General features: G+C 42.5%; 1 protein-coding gene across 10 annotated transcripts in view; it reads right to left on the minus strand.

The window, feature by feature from the left end:
- Positions 1-6,229: 6,229 nt before the first annotated feature.
- Positions 6,230-14,267, minus strand: part of plekha6 (pleckstrin homology domain containing, family A member 6) — a 156,680-nt gene continuing 148,642 nt past the window's right edge. For all 10 annotated transcript variants that reach the window (XM_080786715.1, XM_080786714.1, XM_080786710.1 and 7 more), the window contains 2 exons: positions 11,592-11,699; positions 6,230-10,180 (listed from right to left, as the gene is read on the minus strand). In XM_080786715.1, coding sequence (XP_080642841.1) covers positions 11,602-11,699 — 98 coding nt within the window. In that variant the 3' untranslated portion in view covers positions 6,230-10,180; positions 11,592-11,601. The remainder of the gene's footprint in view (positions 10,181-11,591; positions 11,700-14,267) is intronic.

A 14,267-nucleotide genomic window follows, 5' to 3' on the forward strand; every position in this document is an offset into this window, starting at 1 on the left:
TATGATCGGTTCATTTTCTTCATTATGATGGTCTTTTCTTGACTATTACTTAATATTATTTATTAGAGTCAAAAGTAATGTTCCTGGGCAAGTGGTTACAGTGGTGGCAGATACATTGTATTTTCAAACAATGCCTATCCATCATCCCTGTAAATCCACTGTAAATCAGTGGATTTCCATGAAACATATTCCCCATGTTTCCACCAACAAACAGAATGCGTACCACAAACTGTGTTGGTTAATTTACAGTTAATCCCAATTAACTCCTACACAAACATGTTTACTGGTCATTTGTTTCTAATTTGAAATGCATGAAAACTGTTCATTTTGAGAATGTAACCAAAAACCATACTTGGCTTAACTACTACTACTACTACTACTACTACTACTACTACTACCCTAGCATCCCATTTCAGTCCATATAATAGACAACCCATAGGTGCAAATAAATGGTAGATCTACAAGCTTGTATATTTGCAGCAAAGATATTTGGTGCGCAGGGAAATAAGGAGGGGGTATAGACATATGCGGGAACCCGGTATCACGTTTTTTTTATATAAAATACTGAACCTGTGATGGCTTGAATACAAGAAGAATTTCTGTATAGCCAACTATAGCCAATTCAAATCTGAATGATAGATGTTTAATCCCATAAATCGAGAGATAATGTATATAAATCTTTGTGAGTTTTGGACAAACATATGTAACTTTAGTAGTAGGTCCAAGGAATTCAGGGTGGAAACATTGTTCAACCATATAAGTTTCAAAAGTTATAGCCCAATATGTAATGCGGGTTGCTCCTCTATGAGCCTGATTTGAAAAACTGCTTACTAGAGTGCGATGTGCATTCAAAGTCATGCCTTCCATGTCCACCAAATGATATGCTGTACGTTCCCCGGTGCTGGTGGTGCATCATTTCAGTCAAATGGTATATCTCCATGCTGCACATGTCACGTCCTGTCCCAGGATGTGACATGCTATGATGCTGGGTCCGCCACCTGTATGTTCTCTCCTGCCTACCCTGTGTGTTTCCCTGCTCCCCGACCTACCAGAGAGACAGTTTCCACCTGTATGTTCTCTCCTGCCTACCCTGTGTGTTTCCCTGACCTACCAGAGAGACAGTTTCCACCTGTATGTTCTCTCCTGCCTACCCTGTGTGTTTCCCTGCCCCCTGACCTACCAGAGAGACAGTTTCCACCTGGGAGTGCAGCTGTGAGCTTTTGGGCTAATGAGTGACATTGCTACTGAATTTAAGTGACTGGGTTGTTTTACTCTGTGTTGGATCTTACTGTCATCCAATCCGGAGCGTAAAGTCCTGGAACCAAAATGCAGAGAGCCGACACCATGAGGCGTAACATTATAAGCACTTTACTCCCATTAACACTGGCAGACAAATCTAGCCTGAATCAGATCTGTGTCACATCGAGATTAAAATCCGATTGGTTTAAATGAGTCCAACATGTCACATGACTCATTTAAACTAATCGGATTCCAATCTGGATTTGTGTTTCCGGGACGTTTGTAAGTTTTGTTATTTGTGCCCTGTGAGGCGAAACCTGTGTTGAACTTTCTGATGTTTAAGTAAAGGGCTTAATGTTACAGTGTCGGCTCTCTACATTGAAATAAATGCTTTGTTAATTTTTAAATATCAAAAGACAAAAATGTAATTATGTTCTCTTGAAGGTCAGTGGGCTACTCTGCATAGTATTTTTCTGCAAAGGAAAGGAACTTAAACACATTTCATGCTCCAGCACCTGAACTGTAGTGGGGGGGGGGGGGGGGGGGGGGCATTGAAGTACATTGAATTAAACACAATATTTGTGAACGAACATAATTTTCTTAAGTGGATCAATAGATCTTTTAAATGGAACATAACCGTTTTTGGAACATGAACACAACATATTTTAAGTGGAACAATACATCTTTGAAGTGGAACTCAAGTGGGAACAAAAAGGAAAGAATTAAAGGTGCAGTTGAAGCATCTTTCATCTAAAAGTTCTCAGACGTAGGGAACTCCAACAAATACAACAATAACCCGTGGGTTAAGTCATCACAGTCACAATTTGAACACATCACTTTTCGCTTCATCCAAGTTACAGTTTTCCTCCTCAGAATGCCAACACAACTAAAGTCCATTGTTTCTGTCGACAATACATCAGTCCCATGGCCATAGTTGCACTTCAAAGCCATCCAAGAAATACACATCGTGGCTCACTGGTCACTATGCGTTGCCTTACAAATGTCCACACTTGCTGCCATGGTATACTGCATGATCTCTGTTAAGCTGGGAAAACCTTTCCTTTGATGTACTACTTTGTTTCAAGGACTTCTGTTCGAGAATTGGCCTGCTGAGCTGTACATGTACAATATGTCCAGAAATGTTTCACAGGATGTCTCGTAGGACGAAGTGTACAGACATCAGTACTGACTGATCTGATTGGTCAGGAGCAGGGGTCACTGCTATAACTGTAGTGTTGGAGAGTTCACCAGCACCAACGGTGAACCAGAAGAGATTACGGTAATCGGTAGATAATCGTATGCGTTTAAAATGAATTGGCATAGCGTACACAGCCATGCATCTAACAAAATACTCTGTCCAGCTCAAACATTCTGTGCATGATCCATGGTATAATTCTTGGCTTGCAATTATTAGATATAGTATTTCTATTTATTCAATCGTTTTGATCCCAGAGTGATCCAAGTGTTACGTTTCAGTATCCGGCTCTTTACGAGTCATGGGTCATGACTACAGGAATCAGTTTGAACGGGCCAAAGTGTGGGAAAGTATGAGAGCTTATAGTCCTCAACCGTTAAGCCCTTCATTAAATACGTAAGCTACTTTGTCTATAGTAGCCCATCTACTTATACTTATACTGTATAAGCTTTTTTTTTTTTTTTTTTTTTTTTTTATCCCACGATTTTGTAACCCAGTTTTCTTTTTTCACCCAGTGCCAATTATCTAATGTAATCCTGGGCGCTACACTTCCTCTGCCAACCTGGGGGGGCAGCGGACTGACCTCATGCCTCCTTCTATGCATGAGGAGTCCAAGCTGCTTCTTTTCACCTGACAGAGGGGAATTTCCCCGGCCGGACGTAGCACGTGGAAGGGACACGTTATTCCGACCAGTTCCTTTCCCCTCCATCAGGCGCCCCGGCTGGCCAGGGGGAGGTAGTTTTAAAGACCAGGATTACGGCATGTTTTTGTGAGGGTATCTACTATCTACCCTAGGGCAGGGATACTCAAATAGATTTACCTGTGGGCCACATTACAAAAATGGCAAGGGGCCAGGGGCCAGTAGATAAAATTACGACATTAATGATACTTGATAACTTCTCTCTTTCAATTGCTTTATTTTCGCAAAAGTACAATGTGCATGCACACAATATGTAAATAAATAAATGTGTTACATTTTCTTGCATAAACACAAAGCTGTTTCCATAACTGCACAAATTATTGCACATAACATGAGTAGCTGTTATAATAACATAATAACATAACATGAGTAGCTCTTTGCCTGCCTGCCTGCCTGCCTGCCTGCCTGCCTGCCTGCCTGTCTGTCTGTCTGTCTGTCTGTCTGTCTGTCTGTCTGTCTGTCTGTCTGTCTGTCTGTCTGTCTGTCTGTCTGTCCATGAGTAGTTATTTGTCTGTCTGTCAATGAGTAGCTGTCTTACTGTCTGCCTGTCTATGAGTAGCTGTCTGCCTGCCTGTCTATGAGTAGCTGTCTGTCTGCCTGCCTGCCTGTCCAATTGTCCATGAGTAGCTGTCTGTCTGCCTGTCTGAGTAGCTGTCTGCCTGCCTGCCTAATTGTCCATGAGTAGCTGTCTGTCTGCCTGTCTATGAGTAGCTGTCTGCCTGCCTGCCTGCCTAATTGTCCATGAGTAGCTGTCTGTCTGCCTGTCTATGAGTAGCTGTCTGCCTTCCTGCCTGTCCGATTGTCCATGAGTAGCTGTCTGTCTGTCTATGAGTAGCTGTCTGCCTGCCTGCCCAATTGTCTATGAGTAGCTGTCTGTCTGTCTATGAGTAGCTGTCTGCCTTCCTGCCTGTCCAATTGTCCATGAGTAGCTGTCTGTCTGTCTATGAGTAGCTGTCTGCCTTCCTGCCTGTCCAATTGTCCATGAGTAGCTGTCTGCCTGCCTGTCCAATTCTCCATGAGTAGCTGTCTGTCTGCCTGTCTATGAGTAGCTGTCTGACTGCCTGCCTGTCCAATTCTCCATGAGTAGCTGTCTGTCTGTCTGTCTGCCTGTCTATGAGTAGCTGTCTGCCTGCCTGCCAGCCAGCAAGTTGGTTAACAGAAAATAAATTGTTATGGCTGAGTAAAATAAAATACAATAAACACAATTTGCCTGAAAATAGATTAACCAGCTATGACCTTTTTCATGAAAAAAAATGAGTAGTGATATGGCTGACTGAGTAAAATAAAACAATCTACCTGAAAATAGATAGCTATAAGTGAAGAGCAATTTCCGCAATTTCCGCAATTACCATTTCCGCAATTTCCGCAATTTCCATTTCCGCAATTACCGCAATTTCCTCAATTTCCATTTCCGCAATTTCCGCAATTTCCGCAATTTCCATTTCCGCAATTTCCGCAATTTCCATTTCCGCATTTCCGCAATTTCCGCAATTTCCGCAATTTCCATTTCCTCCATTTCCACCATTTCCGCAATTACATTTTCCGCAATTTCCATTTCCGCAATTTCCGCAATTTCCGCAATTTCCATTTCCATTTCCAACTATTAATGGCAGCTGGGTTTCATCATTCAAATAAAATAGAATTCTGTCCGTTTAGCTATAAAATTATGTCAGGGAATAGGGATACACAGTATATGTCTTTCATTTGCATTGCATCTCCCCCCCCCCCCAAGCTTTTATTTTCGTTCGAGTAATAGTACAACTCTAATAGTATTACTTATAATAATGTAATTAAAGATAACTTCATTCAGATTTATTTATTTTTATTTCATTTTCCAGATTTTTTTTTCTTCTTTTTTTTAGATTTTCATTGGTGGGCCAGTCATAATGGTCCCGCGGGCCTAATGTGGCCCGCGGGCCTGAGGTTGAGTATCACTGCCCTAGGGGACACGGGGAGAACATGCAAACTCCACACAGAAGGGCCCTATCGCCAACCCCCGCCTCGGGTATGGGCACTGATGACGCGGAGGAGGGAACACGCCGCCAGTGCCCACAGCGTCCCCAGCGGGAATCGAACCCAGGACCTTCTAGCTGTGAGGCGACAGCACTACCAACTGTGCCACCGTGCCCCCTACTGTATAAGCTTTTAATGTTTTGTCATACAGAGACCTGTGATCTTTTTGCCATAACCTTTGACCAGTTTGTGGTATAGCCTGACGTTGAATAGGAAATTGTGGAGGGCAGCAATCCAGGAATCCCGAGTCGGTGTTGGCTAGGCCTCACTCTCTAAGCAGCAACTAACTACCTAACGGTGGTAGCCACTTTGTGAGTCGAAAACTAGAGTTCTCAACAGGCCCGGAAATGAAGGCCCGGCCCTACCTGGGCCCTCATCAAACCCTGTACACTCAAGAGAATGTCCCCGCTACCACCCTTAGATCTCCATATACTGTATGGAGCTGACCTGTTCTGACATTCCGTTGATACAAGTTGATCTGACCTCATCAAACCCTGTACACTCAAGACATGCTCCTTATGGGAAGTACAGAATTCATTCCATGTTGATCTGACCCCCCCATGCCGCTAACGAGGCGGATAAGGGCGATGTTGCTTCTCGCACTCAGGCGTCTTACTGGTATTATTTTGGAGAGAAATGAGACAGACTGCAGTCACTTTAGGCTAGAGCACTGACGAGGGTGTGTGTGTGTGTGTGTGTTTACAGCTTGTGCACGTTGACACTCGTTAACGTCAAGGCAATTATGTTTATGCACCGTCAAATAGGTCTATATCTATTCTAAGGTAGCATATACTGTACGTATGCATAGACATACTGTACAATATATTATCCTGCTCATTACTGGGCATTACTTTATACATAAATCTTCATGTTTGAGAACAAAATGCATTTTGAGAACCCACAAATGTCCATGCTTCGCATGCATGCTGTGCAGCCCCCCCACACACAAGGTTTTAAGTAGTTTCACAGCTGAAATTCCAGTTAGGCTGACTGTACAACAAAATGACTTGTATGTTTCTGAATAGTTCTCTTTCCAGTCCATTAGAAATGGTCAAAACAGTGAAACTCAGCCCAGATCTGCCTTTCAGCTTTATTGGTTCAGACATACATACAGTTTGATATAACAAAGTCTGCAGGATATTATCAAGGAGCCACTTGATACGATTAACCTCAGTAGTATCCGTATTTTTGGCAGTGATACTCACGATCAATTATGTGATTAAAATAACAGCAGTACTAATGTGGTCATTCCAGACAGCGAGACATACAAAATACTGTGGGGAATTCAGAATAATCTAGAGAAAGACATTATTTGTATACATTCACTTTATTGCAATTTGTTTTTGTTTTTTTTCTAAAGCAAGCATACTCTTTTTTTCATTTTTGTTTAAATATTGTTTGCATAGTTCAAGCAGTCTGTGTAATTTTCCCCAAATAGCAACAGTTAATATTGATATTAAGGTATACTGTAATCGAAATTGGAAATATTATGTACATTGACCAATGTGCTAAATGTCTCTTTATTCCCATTAGCCATAAATGCTACATCTTTTATCAAATATTGGACACGGCTTACTTGGCTGTTTTGCGTTGCTCAACGCCTCCGATGCCAATTGTTCCAAAAATACGTATATTCTGGGCCTTCAAGACAATGCTCAAAAGCAATAAATTAAAAAAATATCTCGGCAATAGTCATCTCTCCCACACTAACTTGTGAAAAATGCTTAACATTGTGGAATTAAGTGTTTAAAAATCTAACCTTTCGGCTGAAACCTCGTATTTGTCATCAAATACCCATGCGTCTAAAAAAATATGTACTGCCTTTTATGACCTTATTATTCCCTTTCTCGAAAAAAAAAGAAAAAGAAAAATAGAAATATTCTTTTTTTGTTTCCTTTTGTCTAGTGAGAGCCATAAACTGCTTTCTTTGTAATATACAAATGCCTTTTTGTTCACTTTCCGCAGTTCACTTAACACAGTAGCTTTGAATCTGTATACATACATATATCTCTTCATAGAGGTCCATCTCCTTTCGGGCCCCTTCATAGATGTGAGGGGGAAAACAGGACCGGACTTTGTTGGGGGAGTGGGTGGGGTGGGGTGTCTGGGCCCCGGCTGTGATTAAACCATTGAGACCTGAGGACGCCATTCTACAAATGTCTTCTAAGTTCGAACAGTTTTCTGAAAAACCTATGTAGCTCATGTTGTCAGTTCTCAAACTGTGTCAAAACCTGTGTGTGTCAAAATGTCAAGGACCCCAAAAACGACTGTATATGTATTTGACCGCCGACCTCCATCTCAAAATATTTTGTTCCAGGGACCCCCCCAGAAGCAAAGATTTGAGTTACAAATGTTCGCTTTAATTAAAAATATATATATATTCAAAGATTTGCTCAAATGTTCACGATTCTTAAAAAATAGCAGATGAGCTTGTATTTTTCAATAGCTAAAAGTATTTAAATAATGGTTAATGTGGTTCAACGCTAGACGCGCTCCAGGTCTTAATGATTTAAACTAGGAACAGCAAGCACATTTTCCTTATCAAGAGCCATAACCAGAATGCAAAGGAATAGTCATGAGGCAAAGGAATGTTCTGGAACATTCCTTTCCAAAACATTGCGGTCGTCTGCGCCCAAGACGGCCATTCTGAATGCGGGCCACAACAAAATAACAGCATATTTGGCTCTGAGGCGTAAACCATACGGGATTTGTTCAATAAATTATAGAAACACAATTAATTAAAGTGAGATTGATCTTCCCACTTGTAAAGTCTGGTCAAAAATAAAGATTGCTACTTTGGGGGTAGAGAGGAATCTACTGTAAATCGGTTGTGCTGAGGTACTGTAATATAGAGGCATCTGTAATCTCACCTCACTGTAACAACTGAACTCATAGCAGTTTGGAATCATATTAATGTAATCTTTACCGGTCAAATTCAACACCAGATCACTCTTGAGTCTTTACAAACTTTTAGGGATGTAACGATATTTGAAATAAAGAAAAAAAAGCCTTATAATATCATGATAACAAGTCCATGATACAATATTTATCTCAATATTTGATAAAGAAAAAAGGAAAGAAATAACTGAAATCCTTTGGACACAACTTAATATCTCATGTGTGTGTCATAATGTGAGCTATGACGGTAGTGCTGCTGAGTAGTGTGTGAAGTCCAACCCATCTGTGGTGTTTATTTGAGGCTCTGTGGCACTTGAGTGTTTATCTTTTGGTACAGAGCTGGTATAGCATTGTTTGACTAAAGCCTGATTTATGCTGTCTCACACCGAAAATAGCGGACGACCGGAACGTACAAGATGGGCTTGAAGGAGCAGACGCGCAAATTAAGTATACCGGTAGGTTAAACGAGGCATAAAGTATGCCTAACGTTTGGTATTCATCTGCTAGTTTCTTACAGGAGGACTGTTGTTGAAAAATAGCAGATCTACAAGCTCATAGCACGCCACCTGAGTGGCGCACTACGAGCTTGTAGGGCTGCTATTTTTGAAAAAAATCAGTGATGATCGATGTGAACTCTGCTGCCGTCACTCTCATATTGGCCTATTGACCTATTGGTGGTGCCGTCACGGGCCCACGACAACATCGGTATCGTTACATCCCCACTAACTTTAAATTGAATTAACACTACCCTTTTTGTTGAGCTGGTATGAGGTTCAGAATTATGGCACAGCATATTGTGATGAAATGTCGGGATATGTAAAAACATGAACATTATCTGATTCAAATGACTGCATCGTAAGCCGTTGGCCCATCTTTACACAAACTAGTGTTCTCAACTAGCACACTTACACTTCTAAGGTCACTTCACTTTTTTTTGCTGACATCTTTCCACATACTATTTACCATTTATAAATGTATATCCAACATATTTTACCTATATGTTTAGGCAATCACTGACATAAAGTCTCAGAGACTATGATTAATGCTAAACAACAATGTCAAGTTACAAGAGAGCCAGGTATTGAAAGTGGTTTCTGGTGAAAATGGGTGCAGCGGTTTTGGGGGTCATGGTGACATGTCGGAGTTAGGCATCACAGTGAGTTCAAAGGGAGAGTCCTCGGGGTGTGTCCATGGGGAGGGAGGGTGCACACTTGTGTGGGACTATTGTAAAATGGCCAAGCCTTGTGTTCTGTCCATGTAATTGTCCCCTAGCCTTGACAGGATCAAAGGCCGTCTGCAATTTGACATGGTCTACAACGATGACCCAGAGATCAAGCTGTGGCTCCACTAAAATAATGTCCCTTTATAGTGTCCGTATTGTTGCCACTTGCTGTCTGACTCGTCAACATCTGTGATGTTCCTCTGCATGTCTTTCTTTGACATCTTTCCATTGCTTCCTTCCCTGGAGATATTTTCCCCGGTGTTGCGTCACATACTAAATGTCCCCTTTTACACGTCACAAGTATACCCTCAGGTCACAGGACCTCTCCGTCATGGCATAGAGCATGTATTGGTGTCCTTCGAAGACCTCTCCTTTGTGGACGCCATCTTGAGCGGAATTATCCAGAAATGTTTTGTCATGTGAAGCTGGTAAGAGTTCTGGAGAACGCCCTCACTTCTAAAATCAGGCTAGTTCTGTAAGTGTCACATTATCACTGAGAAACAAGAGATTAGAGAGACATTCCACAGTAGGCTGAATTCAAAGAAATAAACGGTATATTTCCATATGATTCTATGTCTGTGGTCTGTTGTAGCGGATGTCTTTTTGCATTTAGTTTTGGCAGAGTAGGCGAAGGGTGTTTAGTAGAAGGAGTAATAGGAGTTAAGTGGAGGAGGCCAAGGGACGAGTATACATTTTCAGTCTCTGTCCTTTTGGGTGACAGTCGTCGTCCGTCTTCCAGGGAAGTTCCTTTGAAGACTTGCCACCTCCGTATCCAGTTCTCACACACACAAAGTGAACGATGAGTGATATAAAAACCTTCTGTTTTTCTTTGGGGTTCATCTGTAATATTGAATTGTCCAAGTTAATCATCAGAAAGAGCCTCCGTCGAACTTGACGGCTGCCAAGGCTTGAGCTAGAGAGAGCAGGGAACAGAGAACAGGGGGTCAGGGAACAGAGAACATGTTGTGGGTCAGGGAGAGTTGAAGAGACTCAAATTGAGCCTTTCGGTGGCGAACATTGTCATTGTCAGTAAATTGCACCTATTATTGCATAACACTCTTTGATGGGTTTTTTTGGTGCATAAAATAACCGATCTGCATGGATGACATTTCCTGATCTATTGAGATGTAAGACAACAGATTTCCTGAGACTCACAAAAAAAGATTTGCCAGACTATTAAATCAAAGCCCTAACAACAACAACCCCTAGAGAATGTCACATTTAAAACGTTGCATTGTGACTGACTGTGGACACCCAGATATCATTCCGTTGACTCCGTTCCATTGGTTTCTGCATTCAATTATGGTTCCCAGCTTTTTTTGGAAGAAGCATGGCCTTAACCGATGCGTGACTGGATGCTTCCTTCTCACAGAGGCAACTAAACAAAGAGTCAGAAAGTCTATTCCAGCACACCTTTTTATCGTCTCTTTATTGATTTATTTAAAAAAAACAAAAGCTCTACGTTTTGGTCACACAAACCTTTCTCAAGACAGATGTCTTGAGGATTGCAGATGCCAATTACAATTGAACTGAAACTGCTGCAACAGAGCAATTGCATGCAAAACTGGAGAGCTGGCGTGACTAAACTCAGGCTCATGGTCCAATAATGCTTGATTCACAGTATCTGGTCCTTTTTAGCCCTGCAAGGTATTTTATTCAAATCTATTGTATAAATAAAATAAAATAAAATTAAACGTGACCTCATGCGGAATCAAAAAGGCAGAGAGAAACATGCAGGCAGGGGAAGGACCTCACAAGGAAAAAACGGGGTAAACCAGTGGTTCTCAAACCTTTTCTTTTTGAAGGACCCCATTATGTCTCACAGAGATAAAGTGCAGTGCAGATCATTTCAAAGTGTTTCAACCGGCCAGTGAAATGGGGTTTCCGGTATATACACTAAGTAAGTAAATACTGCACTAATTGTGTATCTGTTCATGGCGTATAGGCTAATTCTTTACAGTATATCCCCCAAAATCATCAAGGATGAATTGAACCTTTGGGATGAATAAATACTTCACAGAAATGTAGTTTAACTTTGTACACTCTGAGGACGTAGAAATGGACCCATATGGGTCCATATTTGTACACTCTCAGAGTTACCTGGGGGGGTCACTGTACACTCTGAGGACGTAGAAATGGACCCATATGGGTCCATATTTGTACACTCTCAGAGTTACCTGGGGGGGTCACTGTACACTCTGAGGACGTAGAAATGGACCCATATGGGTCCATGTTTGTACACTGGGGGGGTCACTGTACACTCTGAGAACCACTGGGGTAGAAACGGTGGACGTGAACAACGTGCGGTGGAAAGGGAGACTCACCTTCACACACTCACACCTTCATGATGCGGGCAGAGTCAGGGAAGTCGGCAGAGGAAGGGGGAGGGGCACGGCTGGTGGGGGATGTGGGGGGGCTGGGGGCGCACTGGGCTGCAGTGGAATGTGGGGGTGGGAGGAAGGTATAGGGTGGTGTGTAGATTATAGGTAGGAATGACAAAAAAGACAACACAAAAAAAGTTATAATAAAAGAATGCGAGAACAGTGACAGTGCAATGTAAAATGGGTAGGTAACATGAGGTCGGGCACCTTTACAAGGAAGGGGCAGCCACACACGCGTGTCAACACAACGTGAGCCTGCGTGTATGTACAGTATGTGGGATGCAAAACTAAGGGATCGAGCTACCTGAACGAAATAAAACTGCATACCTTAAAGCCGCACTAGCGCTTATGTGCTACCTCGGGTTCGAACGCGTGCTGAAATGTTTACCACTGAGCTAATAGTATAGCCTGCGGCCTGCCTGCTTTCTGCAGGAGAGACATTTAAGTTTGACGTTCAGGCAGACAGGTACTTGTCAACCAGCTGTGTCCAAACCGATCTAAATGTCTCAATGGAAATGGGGAGAGCAAATACAACTTGAATTGTATATACAGTAAGTTACATTGTATTAACACACTAGAAATATTGTATTCGCACAAAGAATAGCGCAGCTTTAAAGCTACAGTAGGGTTAGGATATTAACAACACACATTTAAACCTAAGGAGCAAATCATCCGTGGCCTTAAATTATATATCAATAAGAGATGACTGACTAGTGGTTATTTGCTTTAACATCATGACCTCAAGATGGAGTGAAATACGATCGCTAACCAAGCAGAAGAACAACTTTGGGTTTAGTTTCTCCATGACCCCATCATTCCACAGCGTTTTATGTTAGATCATGCTATCTATCTGACATGTCATTAATTCTGTTTATTAGACTTGCTGTCATTTCAGTCTGATGTGTTGCTCCATCACCCCACCACAGTGGCTCCCCAAGGGGGGGGGGATCTCCAAAAGAGTTCTCGTAAATAGCCTATTGCGCGCTTTGTAAGGGCCAAATGACCACTAATGTCAAACACATTATGTAACCTTGGGGTGGCGCTGTTGTTAACATGAGCGTCAAGTTCACGGGCATGGTGAGGGAGGATTGAAATGGCTTTTTGTATGTCAGCACATTCAAAATACTGAGAGGCGAAATGTTTGTCTGACAATATCTGTTTCTGGCTATACTCTATTCTAATCTAATTATACCTTTTGCTTCTGAAACCGCAGATCTGATGCTGTACCATGTACTCACTACGGTGGAATAAAATGTCAAACCCCAGGCGGAACTTGCATGTGTGTTATTAGCATTAGCGCGTCAGCCAGGTCCAGCCACGGATCAATCCAAGAGAGATCCGTATGAGACGGAGGCTCTAATACACTTTATATACTCTAGATGTGGCATTATACAGCCCCTACCTACTGGTAGAAATCTCTGTGTGGATCATCTACGCCCGTTTCTTTTCTCTGTCGGTTTTTAGTTATAGTTAGAATGCATTCATTGCCTTTTGAATGCTGTTTGTAATTCAAACCTACTTTTTTTTATTATATAATCTAGGATAAGGCCTTTTAAGACTCTCTAGTCAGTAGTTGGTAGATATAGTTGCATATAGCCTGTGTAGAATGGTCAAGGAGAGAAACATATCTTAGACACAGAAAATGTAATGTTTTGCCCATGCTGGGTTTGCTGACCGGTCCTTTATAACCCTCAAACCTACTAGCTGGATAGCAGCTACAAACATAATGGTTTTTTTTATTTATTTTTAAGATATTTGTTTTTGCGGCTTACGCCTTTTATTGGTTTTTTTGAAGGGACAGACAGTAGACTGACAGGAAACGGGAGAGAGATGGGGGAAGACATGCAGTAAAGGCCGTGTCGGGGCTCGGGAGTCGAACCCGCGGCACACTGCGACTGGATTACCAGTCGGGTGCCCAGACGGTTACGCCACCGCCTGGGCCACATAATGACTTTTAAAAGCTCCCCAGGCCTGAATAAAATGTTGTTAAAGAATTATTTGTGTTATTCCCTTTATGACACATCAATGTAGAACAATGCCTGTTAATTATCTTGCAGCTATTAATCACCGTCTAACAGACAGTTATTTGGAATTCAATTAAATCTTATAACTTAAGCATTAGCCTACTTTTCAGGGCAGAAACCTGGGCATGGGGCTGTGTTGGTTAGGAGGTGGAGGGCAGAAACCTGGGCATGGGGCTGTGTTGGTTAGGTGGTGGAGGGCAGAAACCTGGGCATGGGGCTGTGTTGGTTAGGTGGTGGAGGGCAGAAACCTGGGCATGGGGCTGTGTTGGTTAGGTGGTGGTGCAGGGCAGAAACCTGGGCATGGGGCTGTGTTGGTTAGGAGGTGCAGGGCAGAAACCTGGGCATGGGGCTCTGTTGGTTAGGTGGTGGTGCAGGGCAGAAACCTGGGCATGGGGCTGTGTTGGTTAGGAGGTGGAGGGCAGAAACCTGGGCATGGGGCTGTGTTGGTTAGGAGGTGGAGGGCAGAAACCTGGGCATGGGGCTGTGTTGGTTAGGAGGTGGAGGGCAGAAACCTGGGCATGGGGCTGTGTTGGTTAGGAGGTGGAGGGCAGAAACCTGGGCATGGGGCTGTGTTGGTTAGGAGGTGGAGGGCAGA

The sequence above is a fragment of the Protomyctophum bolini genome (assembly GCF_963924005.1).
Source record: "Protomyctophum bolini genome assembly, chromosome: 2".
In the NCBI taxonomy this organism is placed as follows: domain Eukaryota; kingdom Metazoa; phylum Chordata; class Actinopteri; order Myctophiformes; family Myctophidae; genus Protomyctophum; species Protomyctophum bolini.